General features: G+C 32.7%; 2 protein-coding genes across 3 annotated transcripts; one reads left to right on the forward strand and one right to left on the reverse strand.

Annotated features, from left to right (window-relative positions):
* Positions 1-2,583: 2,583 nt before the first annotated feature.
* LOC119833474 (probable transaldolase) lies at positions 2,584-7,312 on the reverse strand. Its single transcript, XM_038357491.1, has 8 exons — positions 7,204-7,312; positions 6,830-6,942; positions 6,021-6,144; positions 4,713-4,820; positions 4,193-4,324; positions 3,950-4,075; positions 3,353-3,578; positions 2,584-2,952 (listed from the first exon to the last, which is right to left on the reverse strand). Exons 2-8 carry the CDS (start codon positions 6,924-6,926, stop codon positions 2,767-2,769), a joined length of 999 nt encoding a protein of 332 aa, XP_038213419.1. The 5' UTR covers positions 6,927-6,942; positions 7,204-7,312; the 3' UTR covers positions 2,584-2,766.
* Positions 7,313-7,762: 450 nt separating this feature from the next.
* On the forward strand, positions 7,763-16,872 carry LOC119833680 (heat shock 70 kDa protein 4L). 2 transcript variants are annotated; one of them, XM_038357806.1, is made up of 15 exons: positions 7,763-8,090; positions 8,320-8,560; positions 8,898-9,039; positions 9,845-9,981; positions 10,089-10,243; positions 10,425-10,627; positions 10,932-11,050; positions 11,858-12,004; positions 12,321-12,438; positions 12,549-12,889; positions 13,434-13,547; positions 13,707-13,916; positions 14,185-14,327; positions 14,649-14,817; positions 15,177-16,872. In XM_038357806.1, exons 1-15 carry the CDS (start codon positions 7,975-7,977, stop codon positions 15,324-15,326), a joined length of 2,505 nt encoding a protein of 834 aa, XP_038213734.1. In that variant the 5' UTR covers positions 7,763-7,974; the 3' UTR covers positions 15,327-16,872. The 2 variants fall into 2 exon arrangements, with proteins under 2 accessions (XP_038213734.1, XP_038213735.1); XM_038357807.1 differs by having other exon boundaries at positions 12,549-12,811; positions 13,413-13,547.
* Positions 16,873-19,729: the final 2,857 nt, after the last annotated feature.

Below are 19,729 nucleotides of genomic sequence, written 5' to 3' on the forward strand. Positions count from 1 at the left end.
TTTCGCATCGACCGAACTCTGAATGAACATCTAGGTCAATATCAAGCCTCCTCCTCTGCCGCGCACCCTTCAGCTGCCCTGTCATGGACCGTCACTCCGGCCTTCCAGACAAAAATCATATGGAAATGCTCTCGTGAGGCTCGTATTGAGATTGGATCTTAATTTTTAATTTTCACCTGAGACATCAGTTATTGTTCGAAAGGTTTGAATACATTGTCGAATAACTACTCGATCTAGATGAAAGTAATAACATCTTTTAAACTTTACTTTATATTTATGATTAGCGAATATATAATATATAATATATATCCTATAGTATACATAAGTATAGTACTATTATGTGACATTCATCCATTGTATTTTTAAATATCAAATGTATATATATAATGGTACAGGGAATACCTACCTCTAACTCAAATACATATGTTCAAAGGGGGGATTAATTAATGATAAAATAATCATTGAAGTTTATAGAGATAATAAAAAATATACAAATTTAAGATATCAAGGTTATTTTCCACATAAATTAGATTTGCAAATTGCAAAATTTATAGCTAAGGGTGCGGGCAAAGTGGGCGATGTTAGTATGGTAGGTCGCTGAATTAGAGCGCTGTATTGATTGCAGGAACGTGCGCGGCTTCTTGCTTCATATACCGTACACATCTGACCCGTGAACCCTATTGTTACATCTGCTGACCTCATGACACGCCATGGTGCCACACGTGAACATAACTGAGTGAAATATAATTTATATTACCTAGTTTCACTATTACACAATATATTCGATCAAGAAAATCAAGAAAATTCTATTTTTAGGTACATTACGGGTTTCGTATTTTAATTTTCAAATTTCGAATCATTAAAGGCAATTGATGCTGATTGAGCATATAATTCGTAAAAAGTAGGGTAGTTAGAAATGTGCCACAAAAGAAAGTTTTTTGCATGAGATTCTCTTTATAATGTGAAATCTATTTTTAATAAAAAAAACAAATTACTATGCGGTTCTTTGCGATCCATTTAGAATATGAGCTCCAATGACCTTTGTGTTAAATACTTATCAAACTGCATTTCAAAAACTTTACATTTTATACCAGCGGTCCGCCCATCGTACATATATAGCCATAAACACTCAGGGATGACGTCCAATAACTTCCAACGGTGACTTAAGAATTTTTGGAAACAGTTCTATAGTTCCTGAGATTAACGCGGTCAAGCAAACTTTTCAAATATGAATTTATAGATTAGATAGATGTATAGATTAGTTTACAGATATTATAACTATTATTATATAGGACGGATCTATGTTAGATTACCTAACTGATCTGATCAAAGTCAATTACAAACGTTATATGAGATTATTAATTAGCTTTCGCCCGCGGTTCCGCCCGCGTTAAAATCAGATTTAAACGCCTTCCCCCACCACCATTTCTCTATTTTATTATGTTTAAAAAAGACCCCTCAAAATCTGCTGCGAAATTTTAAAAATCTAAGCATACAGACGGCGGAAAGCGACTTTGTTTTATTCTATGTACCTAGTGATAGAAGTTCGATGAAATTAACATCTATGACGTCACAAAATGGCGCTGAATCGATTTTATTTTTACTTGGATCACACATTTCTTAATAAGTTTTTAATTTTATTTTATTAATTTGCGTGATTCCGCGAGTCGTTACCATAGAAATTTCGATCTCCCTTATCTTAGATACCTTTTTTTAAAGTTGGGTATCATAAATCGATCTAGTGAAAAAACTTAACAGAAACACGGAGTTATACAAACAGACATACAGTTGTTTGCGTTTATATGGTGTATATATGTAGTAGTTTTTAACACTGAGCACAAAAAAATTGCATATGTTCAAATTCAAAGATTTGAAAATGTTCAATTTCATCAAAACAATAAAATGCTTATACAAGTAAAAAAAAACTTTTCTCGGGTCAGCTAGTATTGCATTAAGAACTATAAATCGTAACCAATGGGATCTTTCGAAAATTAAACAACAATAAATAGTTATTTTAATTTTTTAAATATTATAGAAATAATAAAATTAATTAAATTAACTAACATTGGGTTCTTAACCCCTCCCCTCCTTCTTGTCACAGGCTGACATTTTAAGTGATATTTTAAGCTTATCCCCTCTTAATGTGACGTTACACATTTTCAATTTAAAGCAGGTTGGATTGATAAAAGGAGTTCGTTAATTTTAAATGTTGAACCATAGAACATATTTGATTTATTCAAATAATTATAAATACATATACTATAAAATTTTACGACTGTAAACTGAAACAAAGATAATTATTGTGAATTAACAGCCATCGAAATAAGATAAAAAAAACTTTGACTGTTGCCAGGAATAAAATATGGGAACTTTTCGGTTATAACTCAAGTGAAGCTGTGATTTGAAGCACCCAACATTCTACATTTATTTTATACGCCTCTGTCTGTAGGGAATTAAAAAAAAACAAGATGTAAGAATATTTTTTAATAACATCACCAAAAAACTGTGCGTTTAATTTTTATAAACAGGAATGTAAATCATTTATTTTGGACCCACTTATTAATTAAGCATATTCTCATTTCCACTTATTCCTAAAAACATAGTCAACGGAGTATGAATATATATAAATATATCAGTACAAATACAACATTATAAAAATGCACCTTTAAAAAAATCAACAATAATAATCACTGGATTATTACTGGATAACATTTGCAACAGTATCAAACATAAGCACATTGAGTTTCGTTTATTTCATACACTCGGTTACTTGGTGGCAAGCATTCCCTTGATGAGAGTTTCAAGTTTTCTTGTGTCCGCAGCAAACTTCCGAATACCATCGGAAAGTTTGTCAGTGGCCATCTGATCTTCGTTGAGGTGCCAACGGAATTGGGCCTCAGACAGGGTAATTTTCTCCAAATCGCTTTGTGCAGCCACTTTTGCGTCTAGTACCTACAAACCAGGCAAAACAAAAATTATAGTTGGAATTGAATATATTATATAGTACATTATTTTAACAAGCTGGGTACTCATTATTATATTATTTTCATTCTTCATTCTTTTCATATAACATATGTATTTGGACAGATTTTTCTTAAATAAATTAAATACAACAACCTGTTCGTCGCTTTTGACTAGTTCTCAACAAGTCCAATATCAAATGAATAGTAAATAAATAAATCTTTCCATTTGAATTGAGTATATTATATATTTATATAGTATATATTTCATTAGGTAAGTGTAAAAAATTCTAAACAATTTTGTAAATTTATTTGTCAATATAGCGATGTGAAAGAAGTATTTAATTACGATTATTCACTTTTCTATAATTAGCAAAGAAAATAAATAATACCTTTTTGATTGGCTGTTCGCTGTTAGCCAATTCTTGCAAGAGCTTAGGGCTGATCGTCAAAAGATCACAACCTGCCAACTCGCGTATCTCACCAGTGTTGCGGAACGACGCGCCCATCACTTGAGTCTTGTATCCAAACTTCTTGTAATAATTGAATACACGAGTGACTGAGAGTACACCAGGGTCTTCTGTCGCCTCATAAGTTTTCTTTGTATGTTCAACATACCTAGAAAACAATTGAATTTACATATAAGTATATATTTCAATTTATATAGAATACACGCACAGCTCAACACACACAAAACACATGTACTCGCGTTCATGTTCGTGAGTTCACAAATGACACTTATATGTGCAGGAAAATATATAAACACACTCGTGGGTGTGAGGTGAGATGCAAGATAGCGCACTGTGGAGCAGTAACCAGTTTTGAATTAAGCAAATCGTAAGTCGTAAGAGTGCATCAAAAACAATACGGTGATGCAGATCTGCGCTTTGGCAAGTACGCGTAGCTGCATCGACTCGCTATATGTAGCGTGATACTGGGTAGAGTGCAATCGCTTGAATATCTATCCATTTTTTATTTATAAAACTTACCAATCCAGAATCCTTCCGACAAATGGAGAAATGAGAGTAACATTAGCTTCTGCACACGCAATAGCTTGATAGATAGAGAACAGCAGTGTCAGATTGCAGTGAATTCCGTGTTTCTTTTCCAACTCCCTAAAAAAATTATCAGAATGTTTTTTATAACATTTATAAAACAAATAACTAGCTTTGTATTTACGAAATTAATAGAAAATCTATAGTTAGGAAAAAAATTATGTAAATAATACATACTTTGCAGCTTGAATTCCCTCCCAAGTAGATGCTAACTTGATAAGAATTCTTTCCTTCTTAATGCCATGCTCGGCAAACATTGCAATCAACTTTATAGCTTTAGCCATACTGGCATCTTTATCAAATGATAATCTGAAATCATACATGAATATTATTTGTTGTAGCAGACTAAAGGCTGGAAATCTAATTAAAAGTTAATTAGGTAACTGGTTCCATCCATAAAACAACATAATTTATTGATTCTATCATTAAAGAGTTTTATAATTTTTTTTTCTTTTAACAATATATTATTGTGTTTGATAGATTAGATAGATTGTACGATAATAAAACATAGTTCTGATATAAAAATTCTACTAATATGTACTGATAAAGATAATAATTATTGTGTTCTTTAAATATTGATAAATATGCAAATCTTTGATTTATTAACTTATATTCCATAAAATATATTTAATTATAAAAATGTGGAATGTATGTATAGAGTGAAAATTACCAACTCATGAATGTATGTTATATTTACCTTGCATCAACTTCAACAGAAACTCTTCCAGGAATAATCTTAAGTATTTCACATCCAAATAGCACACTGAGCATATCTAATGTCTCTACCAATTGTTCTTCGATAGATCTGAAACAGAAAAGAATAAATAACACTTAAATCAATTTTTTTTTCTTTTGTATTCTATATGTTACTAAAAATTAGCCATTTAATCTGGCTCTAACAACTATTAAAAAAAATGGTTTAAAATTGTATGGAATTATTATAATCCAAAAAGAAAAAAATCACAGCTGGACAACAGGAATAACATATAGGTAACTTTTTATCCCAATATTCCTACGGGATACTGACTTACGCGGGTGAAACTGCGGGGTGCAGCTAGTAGTTCATAATTAATCAATCAAAAATAGACAAATATTTTTTTTTATTATAATTATGTTATTGTTTTGTTAATAAATGATTTATGAATATTTTTCTTCAAAGATATTTAATGAATTCACAATGGAAATTATACTAATAGTGTGAACTATGAATAGCATATTATTAAAAGATTTTTCAATGTATGAATCACTAAAATCTCTGTATTATGAAAATTTCCTTAACAACCAGTATTGTTAAGGAAATATATATGAACTATTTACATATCCATCCCATCAATTAATCCACATATACAAACAATAAATATTGTAAATTAACCTTCAACAAACCTTCATCTATAATAAGGAAAATGCATGAAGAATATTTCAAAAATTATCATTATATATTTTTACTTTTATTCAAAAGCAAAACATCAAATGAATAAGAAAGTATATTGCTTGCTGGATATCCAACAGAGCGCTTATAATATTCATTTCAGTCAGATAAATTAATGCTGATTTTCAGTTTTCCATAAAAATGTAAATAGAAGGTTTTCAGATTAGGCTTAAATATATCACTAGCCTTTGCCCACACTAAATTTGGTATAAAAGCCTTTTTGCAATGTAAATCCTATTAATATTATAAATGCGAAAATTTGTATGGATGTATGGATGTTTGTTACTATTTCACGCAAAAACTACTGAACCGATTGCAATGAAATTTGGTAAGCAAATAACTGGACAACTGGAATAACATATAGGCAACTTTTTATCCCGATATTCCTACGGGATACGGACTTACGCGGGTGAAACCGCGGGGCGCAGCTAGTATACATATAAACTTTCCTCTCAAATCACTCTATCTATTTAAAAAAATCTCTTCAAAATTACTAAACTAATTTATTAACTACATAGAACGCAATGAAAAAATAACATAACAGATTAAATGACTCCTGTTATATTAATTACTCACCCTCCACAATCCTTGCCATATTTAATAGCTTTATCTAACAGATGCTGATATTGTTCCATTGCAGCAGCAGACAAAATTAAGCTTGGATTAGTTGTGGCATCCGTTGGTTTATATGCTTTCATAGCTAAAAGGAATCAATAAATATTTATTTTTTACAATGACAATGATTAATATAATAATTAGTTGAATTCAAATAAAATAAATAGATGTAATTCCAAAAATATTAAAAACATGCTTTTCTCATGAAATAATTGTAATGTCAAAAATCTTGGATAAGTATATAAGGTTTGAATTAAACCTATCTATATGAAGTGGGTTAAAATAGGGCTTAAAGGAGTTGGTTACATACAAATCGGTACGGTAATTAATACTTATGCACACATTAAAGTAGGATGTCCCTTATATATCATAAAAAGCAGACATTGTAACATACCCTTGGTAATTAATACTCATAAGTGCATTTTTATAATCCACATAATATGCAGTGTGGGAAAACTTAAACAATGCATTGGGGATATTTTGTTTTCTCTCTAAAGCATTTGATTTTGAAAAATAATTTACTCAAAATAAAAATTTTGTTTGTTTGTTCCAAAAAATATTACACAATATACAGATACATTAAATCCCATCCCAAAAAACACAGAGAATCTCTAAAAAACATCTAAGCCGAAGGTCAAAGTTTATCAATTACAAGTTACTAACCATATGATATATTATAATAGATTCATAAGTACATACTGACAAAATATATAATTATATATTTAGGACAATATAAATAGTAATAAAAAAAAGCCGGGGTAAATCCTAACCTTCAAAATCCCCAGTATCCGCCACCACCGTCGAAAATTGTTTTAATTGTTCCAAGGCACTCATTTTCGTTCGCTTTGCTTGAGGTTCGCCACTCATACTGATGATTGTAAAGCTAGAATAACGTAATTTTCAGGTTGGAAAAATAATTAGAGCGCGAAAGGCAAAAGATAAAATATTCGATCAGTTGCTGCTTGAAGGTGACCCTGACAGCAGCAAAAACTTCAATTACTTAAGTTAACACTGAACATTGAACGTAATGCAGTCGTCATCCAACCAATAAGCAGGCAAAACGATTAAATACTGATAACCTATTCAAATGTAAAAACAAAATGTATATGTATTTGAATAAGTATCACTTAAAATAAAATATTACCTTTGAAAAAATTTAAACAGTTAAAATTTCAAAGATTATCAGAACTAAAGAATTTTTGATGATGTTAATTGCGTAATATTGTTTAATTTATTCGTATTAGCATTTACTGTATTTCAACCATTATTTAATATGACGTAATGACCATAAGGTAATTGCATTTGAGTTTTGACGTATCAAATTTGACGTAAATGTTAGTGTTGCCATTTGCCAAGAGCCATAAATTTCATTGCATTACCTATTTGTAGAATACCCATAAGACTTTATAGGTACCTTTTGTTATTTTTTTATATTTTTTTTTTCATATCATATTTTGCTTTAAAATTTTATGTGATCAGCACATTCTACAATCGTTAAAGAAACCAGATTATGGTAGGTGGAAATAAAACTGACACGTTTAGTATTTGTTAGATTTCATTTCTCAAAAGAAATGTAAATATTAAAATGCATAACTTTAAAATGTAAAACATTTTACAGATACGAGATATTTTGTAATCGAATTTAGAAAAGATATGTTTATAAAAAAAATGAACTGTCATTTGATCTTTTTTAATCTGTTCTTCTAGAAATTTCGGGGTACTTACAGAGACAGACGAAAACGAAATTCAGCGAATAATCGTCTCTGTACTATACTGTGGTGTTCTGTGTCGCAAAGCCGGCGTTCTCTCGCGATCAACTGATTAATTGTCAGGCTAAAGCAACGTGTTTTGCAAAATTCAATCAAAAGTTGTTCTGTGACAATTCTTATTGTAATCCAATAATTATTACCAAAAAATGGCTGCGATGTCAGTTATAGGTATTGATTTTGGTAATGAATCCTGTTATATTGCTGTGGCAAAAGCAGGTGGCATTGAAACAATTGCCAATGATTACAGCCTGCGAGGTACTCCGTAAGTATATTTTTCCATGTCTTTTGTATAACCTCTATCAAGTATACTTATAGAAATCTTGTTTAATACAGAATAACCCTAAAATTTATGTTTGACGAGGCCTTGATTTGCGAAAAGGTTTCGACCAGAATGTCAAAAAAATTACACTTCATGTCCTTAAGTTTGTGTAATGTTTATCATTTTATCATACATTGTGTTACTGAATCATGAATCATTGGAAATATTTCAGATCATGTGTGGCCTTTTCACCAAAGAATCGTATATTAGGTGTAGCAGCAAAAAATCAAATGGTCACAAACATGAAAAATACCGTATTTGGCTTCAAGAGACTATTAGGTAGAAAATTCTCAGATCCACATGTTCAGAAAGAATTGAAACAATTCCCATTTAAAGTAGAACCAAGGGCTGATGGTGGAATTGGGATCCGAATAAATTATCTAGGAGAGGACAATGTATTTAGTCCTGAACAGGTACTTGTTAATTTAATAAATCACCAAAGACATTCAATTGTAGTCCAATTAGGAATTCCATTTCTATTATACAACCCTCTTTCATTTTTTTTTTTCATATAAAAAAATTATATTGGATATTAAAACTATTGGTGAATCACATCCTGTAATTGTGAAAATTAATTATTTCTCAAACTTAATATCTTTTTAAATATTTTTTATTAAAGTATTGTAAAATTTGATACTTAGTGTGAGCATATATTTCGCAATTTTTTTTCTAACATATCCATCCTTATTATGTTAAACAATGTGTGATATAGTTTCTATTTGTTTTTATAAAATGTTATAATTATTTTAGATAACTGCCATGCTATTTACAAAACTGAAAGAGTCTGCTGCAATTGCCTTACAAACTCCAATTAATGACTGTGTTATATCTGTACCTAGTTATTTTACCAATGCAGAGAGAAATGCTCTTCTTGATGCTGCTGCTATTGCAGGTTTGTCTTTATGTATATCATTATTTTTAAGTTAAGAATAATTTTACAAAAAAAAAATGAGTTATTTGTAGTTTTCTAATGGTATTTTAAAATAATGTCTACTTAGTTTAAAATAACACAGGCAAGAGATAATCTAGTTGAATTGAATGTGTGTAAATTTTCTTAAGTAGAGACTTCATTAATAAGGGCGTTTTGAATCATCAAAATACAGAAAATACGAATTTACCACCAGTCAAAACAGCTTCTTCAGAGATAAGCCAGCAAGAAAATCTGTAATTGCTCTTAGTCATATCAATGTAATAATTTTGTTTATTCCATTTTTATTCATACTATTCAATCACTTCACAAGACCAAATGGTCTGTTAAGTCGCTGTAGCTCAATCAAACCATAGTCTAGAGTTAACCTAGTTATTTCCGTAAATAGTAGCATTTAAAAATACTGGTTGCCTTTGTACATATAACATCAAGTTGACTTACAATGGATTAACCTTGACCTCAGTGACATTCAATTGTACTGTATCAAACTAATAGACTGAAATGAAAATTTAATTGAGTTTTTGTTAACTAGTCACTCCTATTGATTTGATGACACTCTAAAGAAAGTAATAAAGTAATTCATGTTGAGATACAAAAAAATTGTTTTTATTAAAATTTATTCTTTTATTCTTTGCCATGAATTAAATGAATTTAAAAAGACAAGAAACCAGTTGACTGCTTGTTTGGTTTAATTTGTAGTTAATATTGTTAGTAGGATCAATATAATCGCAGACTGAGAGCTTTTTTAATCTTCAATGTTGTGTTTCAGGTCTCAATGTTTTGCGCCTTATGAATGAAACAACTGCAACAGCTTTGGCTTATGGAATTTACAAGCAAGACTTGCCAGCTCCAGAAGAAAAGTCAAGAAATGTTGTTTTTGTTGACTTTGGACATAGTTCCCTTCAGGTATTTTAAGTTAAATTACATGTATGCCTTGTGTGGTCAATATGTACCTTATAATTTAAAGTCATTGTATTAGAAATTAAATTAATTATGTTATTACTGTTTTGTAGGTGGCAGCTTGTGCATTCAATAAGGGTAAATTGCGTATACTTGCAACATCATCTGATCCTTGCTGTGGTGGCAGGGACATTGACATCGCTGTTGCCGAATACTTCTGTCAAGATTTCATGTCCAGATACAAGTTGGATCCTAGGAAGAATCAAAGGTAAAAAAGGCCTTTCAAGAGATGAAGTTGTGTTGTATCTAATCTATCATTTGTTTTGTTAAAATTTAAAAAAGTTATATAAATTATAAATATCTATAACTTATTAAGTAGGTAATATTTTCTCTGTATTCTTAAGTCAATATAAAAGTATACATGCCTAAATTACTCTTCTATTTTGCAGAGCATACATGCGGCTATTGCAAGAGGTAGAAAAGTTAAAAAAGCAGATGTCAGCAAACAGTACCCGCTTGCCTCTCAATATTGAGTGTTTCATGGAGGAGCGTGATGTATCTGGTGATATGCAACGCTCACAGATGGAACAGCTGTGTGCTGACACTTTCAACCGTGTCGAAAGGACCCTGAGAAATATCCTCCATAATGCAAGTATGTATCCCTCTGTCTACACTACTATTGGAGAGACTCTCGCAATTAAGTGGTGCCTATGATATGTCTGTCACCACACCACAAGATTTTATTCTTCAGGAATGGAATAAACAAAAATTCCAATCCAAAACATAATTGGCAGTTTGATAATCATACCCCAATTTTATTATGATATATTGATCTTACTTTTGATATCTAAGAAATCAAATGAGAAATATCTTTTATAGCTTTTACAGTTTAATTAAAACATAAATAAATATTACATTTAAAATGTTATTTGATATGATACAATATCTCGTTCCAGAACTGAGACCTGAAGACATCAGCTCTATAGAGATAGTCGGTGGCTCCACTAGAATTCCAGCTGTGAAAAGTTTGATTGAGCAAGTTTTTGGCAAAGCTCCATCAACTACTCTTAATCAGGTAAAGTAGACAAATACAAATATAATATAGAACAGATTTTAGAACTTGTCAAATATGTTTGAAAATACAGTATGGAAAGTACAATATCATGGTGTGTTTTCTTCTTACCAGTTAAGCAGTATAGATTGATTTAGTGATATAAGATAGTAATATATCAATAGATAATAATTTTGAAGTATTTATTTCATTCTATATGATTTATTTAGTGTAAGCACTGCAGTGAAGCCTATTTATAAACCTTTGTGCAAAATTTTTCATCCACTAATTCAACCCTATAGGAGTTGATTGACTTCTTTTTTAACAAAACTCAACTGCCTTCAAGGTGTTAGACCTGGATCAAAATTTTAAACGGGACCACATGCCAGGCGCTAGAAAGTCTAGCTTTGGCTTAAGAGTACCTATATCAAGCTGTGAAATATGTCCTACATAATAATAATATGGGCACGTTTTACGCAACTCGACGTCAAGCGCCTATCTTGCGTGAAAAGAAAAGGAGGGGGTAGCCAGTCAAAGCTGAAACTATCCCAGCTCCTCCATGAAGCTAAGCAGCTTGTGTGTTGTAAGCGAAAACCTCAGGGAGGGACAACCAACCCAAGTGCCTTGCCCTATACTCCGCAACCGCCGTGCATTCCATGATGACGTGCGCTGCCATTTCTTCTTTCGTCATGCAATCTCTACGTAACGAACTGTTAGTGATCCCTAAGTGAAAGAGATGCTTGTTAAAGGGACCATGCCCTGTAAGAGCAAATGCTCTACATTTAAAAGCTCTAAAACTGGTTATTATTATTAAATGACTGTGATTGGCAGGACGAGGCGGTGTCTCGTGGTTGCGCACTGCAGTGCGCGATGCTGAGTCCGGCGGTGCGCGTGCGCGAGTTCAACGTAACCGACGTTCAGCCGTACGCCGTGCGTCTCGCGTGGGACGCCGCACGCGGGGAGGATGGCGACATGGAAGTAAATTGGCTCATTTTCTATCTTTTTTTCTGAGATGTATGTCACGAATTGACCGTCAGGTCTTAAGTAAATGCCTGAAAGTTACGCTTAGACGTAAGGTATAACAATACCGTATAAGAGTGGAGTTTAGTCGCTTTCTCAGAGCTCTATTCCAAAACCACTCAATTTCAGAAAAATGGAAGAGGCGTTTTTAAATAATTTCACAATGAACAATTTTTACAAAATACAATATGTCAAAAGATATTTACGAAACACTATTCGTGACCTTTATAACAGATTTAATTCTTAACTTTTATATATTTTTCTCTTCATGCAGGTGTTCCCAGCTTTCCATGCTGCACCTTTCTCCAAAATGCTTACATTCTACAGAAGAGAACCTTTCTCTGTCAGTGCTTATTACTCTGATCAAGTACCTTTCCCAGACACATTTATTGGTATGTACATGCATATTTTTTACTTAAAATCGCGATATTAATCTTATTAATTTCAAAATGGCTCTGGCTGACTTGGTGACTAAATAACTAAATATTTACTACAAATTTAGGTCAATGGAACGTCAAAGATGTGCAACCAACACCTGAGGGAGAGTCTCAAAAAGTCAAACTCAAAGTGCGCGTCAATATCCACGGAATCATAACTGTCGCGTCGGCTTCCCTTGTGGAGAAAAAACAAGATGCGCAACAAAGCGACAATGTTGAAATGGAAAATTCCAATGAGAATGTACAAAACAATCAGAATGTTCAGGAAACTCCAATGGATACAAATGCAAGTCAGGAGCAACAACAAAACGGACCCGATAATCAAGAGGTGAGAGAAGATGAAATGAAAGGGGAGCCGCAACAAAAACAATCGTGGACACAGAGAGTAGGACAGTGGTTCAGCGGGGTATGTGTCGGTAGCGCGTTTGTGGAGTGTACTGTGGTGTCTGTTGTTGTCTTCATTTTGTCACCAATTGATCAATAATGACTAATTATAAAATACTAAATAATTTGGTTCCATCGACGTTTGAAGAAACAAAGAAATGCAACAGGCATCACAAACTTTGAACCTTCCCCACCCTCATTGGAGGCCCCATTTGCACAGAATTCCCAAAATTTTTGAAGACTACTTGAAACATAACAACGTTTGTCTCTGTGTCCACGCATGTTTTTGTTCTTCTGCTGTTATAATTCGTTTTGTGTTTTATTTTTGGCAGCATCTTGGATAATGTAAGATTTTGAATGTTTTTGTTTTCTGCTTATGGTGATGGTATTGTAGGTGCAAATGGGTCATCACATGGCTTGGAAATATTTCAATATTCATTTTGTTTTCTGCCAGCCATAAGTATCGAAACAATATAGTCCAGGCCAACGTGATGGTGGGGAGAAAGATATATGTTGTGGTATGAATCGGTTGCCATTATTTTCAGGATGCAAATGATGATAAAAAGGACAAGTCCAAAGATAAGACCAAGAAGGTCCTCGTTAAAACAATTGAACTGCCAATTGATGCAAGAACACATGGCTTCTCTCAAACTGAGTTGAACAGCTATTTGGAAAAAGAGGTATGTTCTTTATACTAGAATTTAATCAATACAAATATAGGATGTTTTTCGCTGAGGTGTTACGATTTTTATAAAAAAATAATCGGAGAATTTTATTGAAATGACATTATAGAACAACTTTTCAACAGTATTTACATCACATATTGTAATGTTATATAGGGCAAGATGCAAGCCCAAGACCGTCAAGAGAAGGAGCGTGCCGATGCGCGTAATGCTCTCGAGGAATATGTGTATGAGTTGCGTGGAAAGTTGTCTGAAGGCGAAGTATTACATGACTTTATTGCTGAAGAGCAACGTAACCGCCTTGTGAACCAACTGGACTCGCTGGAACAATGGCTGTATGATGAGGGCGAGGACCAGAACAGACAGGTATAAATTAGTTAAATTCTTATTCTTAAACTACATGTGTTAATGTATAATAACATATAATGTACAAATATTTAATGAATTGTTTAAAAGGGAGAATCCTATTTATTTCCTAAATTTTAACACTAATTGTAAATGGAATTTGTAATCTTCCCAACTGAGCCCCACAAAAATATTTCTCTATTCACTTAGTTTTTCATCATACTGTAAACAATTAAACTGAGTGAAAAATATACAGATTGTGCTAGGTTCTTAATTATTATAATTGCAGGTATACAGCGATAAGCTGACAGAGTTGAAGACGGAGGGCGAACCCATCAAGCAGCGACGCCTTGAGTTCGAGCTGCGCCCTGGAGCATTAGATGACTTCGCACTTGCTATACAGTTAACTAACAAAGCTGTGGATCTATACAGGTAATTCATTTAATATTTACTATTGCTCATTTTTACTGTATTCACACAATTTTATAAAAGTGTGCATGTAACATAACATTTATATTTAAATAAGTATTATGCAATACACGAAAATATCAGTTTTTTAAATTCACAAATTCTCATAGTTTCGATGAAGTACAATATTATGTATAACCATAATGAAAAGCAAAAATGTTGACATGATAAATGCATATATAAAAATTTACACCATTTCTCAATTGAATAATGCAAATGAATAACTGTATTGAACGCAAGTAGTTGCAAAACTAATTGAGCCTGTAATAATTGACACTGCAATAGGTCCGGCGACGCGAAGTACTCGCACCTGAGCGAGGCGGACATCCAGAAGGTGTGCGAGGCGAGCAAGAGCGCACTGAACTGGCTGGAGGGCGCGCGGCAGGCGCTCGCGCACGCGCCGCGCCACCTGCCGCCGCCGCACACCACGCACCAGATCCGCCAGGAGAGACAGGTTGGTTGACTTGTTTCATAACTAGCTCTCCTTCCGCCTAATCAAAGAAAAACCCGTAACCCCCTTGCCTATTGATCCATAAATATAATCATAAGATAAAATCTTCCCTGACAGAGTTACTTTCGCCGTTATAATAAATAGAAACAATAAATGTTTAGCAGACTACTAAATCTGACAAACTGTTCTGAAACTAACCAAATGAGAAACAATTAAAGCATTTTGAGCTATCACATTTGGGGCTCTATATACATGGCTCTATTCTTTCTCCTCTCTATACTTTACACATTTGTATAACACTAGCAAAATGGTCCATTAGATACAGCAATTTAAAAAAGGGTAAATTATAACTATAATTACAGAGCTTCGAGAACATCGTGAACCCAATCCTGAACAAACCCAAGCCCAAGGAGAAGACCCCGCCACCGGCGAACAACACGGCCGGCGACGGGCAGAACAACGCGCCCCCCAACGAACAGCAAGCCTCGCAGGAACAGATGGACGTCGAGTGAAACTGTTACCGTAACAAGCACGGACACTTGAAGAATCCAACGAACCGCGAATAACTTAATCCCAATAAAATACACTTTACTCAACTATCACGCTTTAAACTAACAAGCTTAAACAGTTTCAGTTAGGAATTTGTCCTGTATGGTTGCTGTGCAATGAGAATGTTTCGTTGAATTCATATCAGATTGTCATTGACTGAAGAATGTTTTGTTTTATTTATTTCGCGGTTCCATAGTTACGTATCCGCCACTTGGACTTCACCAAGTTGTCCGTGTATCCTTAGATTATTTAATGCAGGAATATTTGCTCCGATTCGCCCATAGGAATAATTAATAATAAACGTGATTTCGATTGTAATGTCACTCTATACATTACATCACATAGTTTAATTCACCTAGATAGATAGGTACGTAATTACATTTCATTCACTATAAAGAATGTAAACATTGAAATGGTATTAGCTTAGATTCTTTGAATCTCTCCTTGCACTATGCTGTACTTGGTGCCTTTAGCTTATCCCACCATGACGAAAAATCATCATGAATAGTATAATTTATGGAAAAATCAATATAAAATGAATATATTTTAGGTACTTAAGTAGTTATTACTTAATCCTATGGGTGTAAAGAACTAACTCACAGTATGTATTATTTAATTAGTCAATATTTAATTTGGTTCCCATTTTACATTGTGTATTTCCTATTGAATGATACAACGGTGATGTGATGAGTTGATGTAAAGCAATTATTTAATTTTAGTGCATTTCTAATTCGAAGTAAAGCAGGATAGTATTATTGATACGATTTTATTTTTTGGTAATATTTTATATATTTTGTGCATTTTATGCGTAGATACATTATCAGTGAGCATGTGATAAAATGGTTATGTTTTATTTTCATTTTATGGGTATAAGAGTTAAACCTGTAGTAGCTAATGCATTTGCTTTAACGTATGGTGAAAATAAATCGGATTTTAGTCAAATTAGTCATGGATTATGACTTTCCAGCATAACACACTATTGTGCCTATTTGCTATTTATAACCAGTAAAAATATCTTTAATGAGTTTTCATGCAATACCTGGACTTGAATATTCAGTTAAGGACTTCAAATTCTTTTAAGTTTTTGGTGCTCACACTGTCAATCTTTTTTCGTTTTACTGCACACTGTGGGATACTAGTGATATATCAAGTTAAAATTGTTGGTCAACATAGAGGCACATTAAAACTGTAAAGCCATCATTTCTTATACTTACAGAACAATAAGAAAACAAACAGGTCTCAATTGTCAGTAGTACATTCCAAGGGACAGCTTACTCTACAAGGCTAAAATTTATTTAGATTATTTTTATTCCTCTTTGGCGTAATTATCTAACATTTAATAAGTAATAAAAAGCTTTGAGTTTCAAATAATATTCACCAATAACTTACAGATGTGCGGTCAAGATCCTTTGGCCTATTTTGTATCTTAAAAGTAAATGGTTGAACCATTTCAATGTTACAATGTGCATTACATAATGTTAAAAGGCTTAGTAAAGAAATTTAACCAAATTAAGTTTTTTTTATTTTTTTCCTGTACCCGTATTTTGTTACCTTAGTACCTATTGAGAAATTACATGAAATATATAACATGCATATTAATATGACACATTACAAAAAACTATGGAAGGTCTCAATTCCACTGTATTTTTTTTTTTGTTTGTAACCTCAACTTTTTGTTGGGTGAACCGATTCCGACTATTCTTTTTTTTTATTATTTGTAAGCCGAGTAGTCGAAAGGATTACCCGGGTGGCATACGAGAGGGGGCGGCAGGATGGGCCATTTATATAGGTATTAAAAAATATTTGCATTAGATATTCCTAATGCCGCGCCTGAATTTACGTAAGCGCCAAGAGAAATGGCACAGATTATTAAATTGTTACAATGAAATTTATTAACTTCTGATTTTTTACCATTTTTGTTTTTCATAATAGGAAATATATAGGAATACTAGCTGCACCCGGCAAACGCTGTTCTGCCTTACTCTGATCATTTAGAGGTATGAAAAATAGATGTTAGCCGATTCTCAAACATACCCGATACGCACACAAAATTTCTTAAGAATCGGTCAAGCCGTTTCGGAGGAGTATGGCAACGAAAACTGTGACACGAGAATTTTATATATTAGATAAGGATAGGAAGTATGATATCCAATCGTAGGTGCGTACATTATATACACTTCGTAATAAAAAAATAGTTGAGTGCGAGTTGGACTCTAAAGGTTCCGAATAATTGTTTTTATTTTATTTAAAGAAGTATTACTATTAAAAGAGCTAAGTAGTAAGTACTGCAAAAAAGGTATCCCAACCTAAAATTTCTATATTATCAACAGAAATATGTCACCTTTGAAAATTTCAAGCGTCTCTACCTATCTACAATTTATGATATATTCAGCTTGGTCAGACGGACGGACAGACAGGCAGGCAGGCAGACGGAGAGTGAAGTTTAAGTAATAGGGTCCTGTTTTACAATAGTGGCGGCGGAAACTCACGCTAAGCCACTGGTTCAGAAGGTTAATAGAAATGTGGGAATTCAACACTCCTACTTTTAAGAATAAGTTATTATGTAGAAAATGTAACCATAAAATAAAGTACCTCACCACAAATAAAAACAATTTGTTTGTTAATTTTCTAATTTATTGTGTAGATTAATTTACAAAAGTAATAGTGGCTTCCAATTGTATTAACGTGTTCGTTTCCATACTTTAAATTAATTAAATCTCTCTTTTAAACCAACGGTGCAGTGTGTTATAGAATTGAATATTAAATTACTTAAAAAAACTGCTTTTAAGCGTCTGGATTAACTTCATTAACAAAATCTGCTGGATTTTTTCGTTGTTTGAATTTGTACGATGCTTCAACTGTAGTAAACACAAAATACGCAGTGACAAATACTGTAACAAATGTACATATTTTTTTATTTGTATTGCAAATAATAAAAATAATACCTGATTATACCTACAAGGTTACACACGATGTTTCATACTGTAAATACAGTTTAAATTATAGGTCTACTAGCTGCGCCCTGCGGTTTCACCCGCGTAAGTCCGTATCCCGTAGGAATATCGGGATAAAAAGTTGCTATGTTATTCCAATTGTTCAGCTATCTACGTATCAAATTTCATTGCAATCGGTTCAGTAGTTTTTGCGTGAACGAGCAACAAACAAACACATCCTTACAAACTTTTAGTATATTCCTATATAAAACTACGTACGTAAACTAGGTCCATAGAAAGTCGAACATTTCAGGGAGAAAGGAAATTTTAGTAATATATGTACTACCCCAGTTCACAACTATCCGTTAAGTAAAATAAATCTGCACCATTAATAATATTATACTATGATTGTACTGTACATGCAGGGCAACCACCACAAAACTTAACGATAATTTCCACTTATTCCTACGCTTTTTATATTTTAATTACGAATAAAAATGATAAAAGCTAGTCGAATTCACAACAGGAAGAGTTCCGTACTAATAATTTGTCTAATTATCTCGGTTTATGATATACATACAGCCTTACTGTCTTAGTAATAGGACAATATTGACCTCGTAGTAAAAGCTGAAACTTCTAGACAATATCGCGGAACTTAACAACTCAATAGTCAATAATATCCTAACTATAGTGAAAACTCATATCCTTATTAAAACAACTTCTTGTCATCGATTTCCCGTTAAAGAACATTTTGACTGATTGTATATAGTAAAAAGTATTTAACAAAAAATTTAATTTCACAATTTATTTACCATCTTCAACCTCGGTCTTTCACCTGTCCTGGTACTGTATTCAAATAAAAAAAAAAATAAAATTATACAAACCAGGTAACCAAGTCCAAATGGTGGGTCTTGTTCGTGTTATTATATTAGGGATTCCATGCTTAATAACGCCAGCAAATGGTTTTATCTCATGAGGAGACAGTGTATAATATATAATTCCTCTAATGGTGGCTAATTCACCAAAATGTTTACCCATTTTCTTTACTAGCTTGTAAGAGTAATCGTATAGAAATTCAAATTTAATCAAATTTGAAGTTTTATTCCTTTGTTTTACATATATATTTTTATATTATTATCAAGATATTTATACCTGTTATAATAAATTCGATAGATAATAGATACCATGTAAAGCTGTGTGTACACATGAGGATATTACATCACTCCCCCTATCTCAATAAATGCTTAAATCTTAATATATAAAACTCGTGTCACAGTTTTCGTTGCCATACTCTTCCGAAACGGCTTGATCGATTTTGATGAATTTTTTTGTGCTTATCCGGTATCTATGAGAATCGGCCAACATCTATTTTTCATACCCCTAAATGATAAGAGTAAGGCAGAACAGCGTTTGCCGGGTGCAGCTAGTATTTA

The sequence above is a fragment of the Zerene cesonia genome, chromosome 17 (assembly GCF_012273895.1).
Source record: "Zerene cesonia ecotype Mississippi chromosome 17, Zerene_cesonia_1.1, whole genome shotgun sequence".
NCBI classification, from domain to species: Eukaryota; Metazoa; Arthropoda; class Insecta; order Lepidoptera; family Pieridae; genus Zerene; species Zerene cesonia.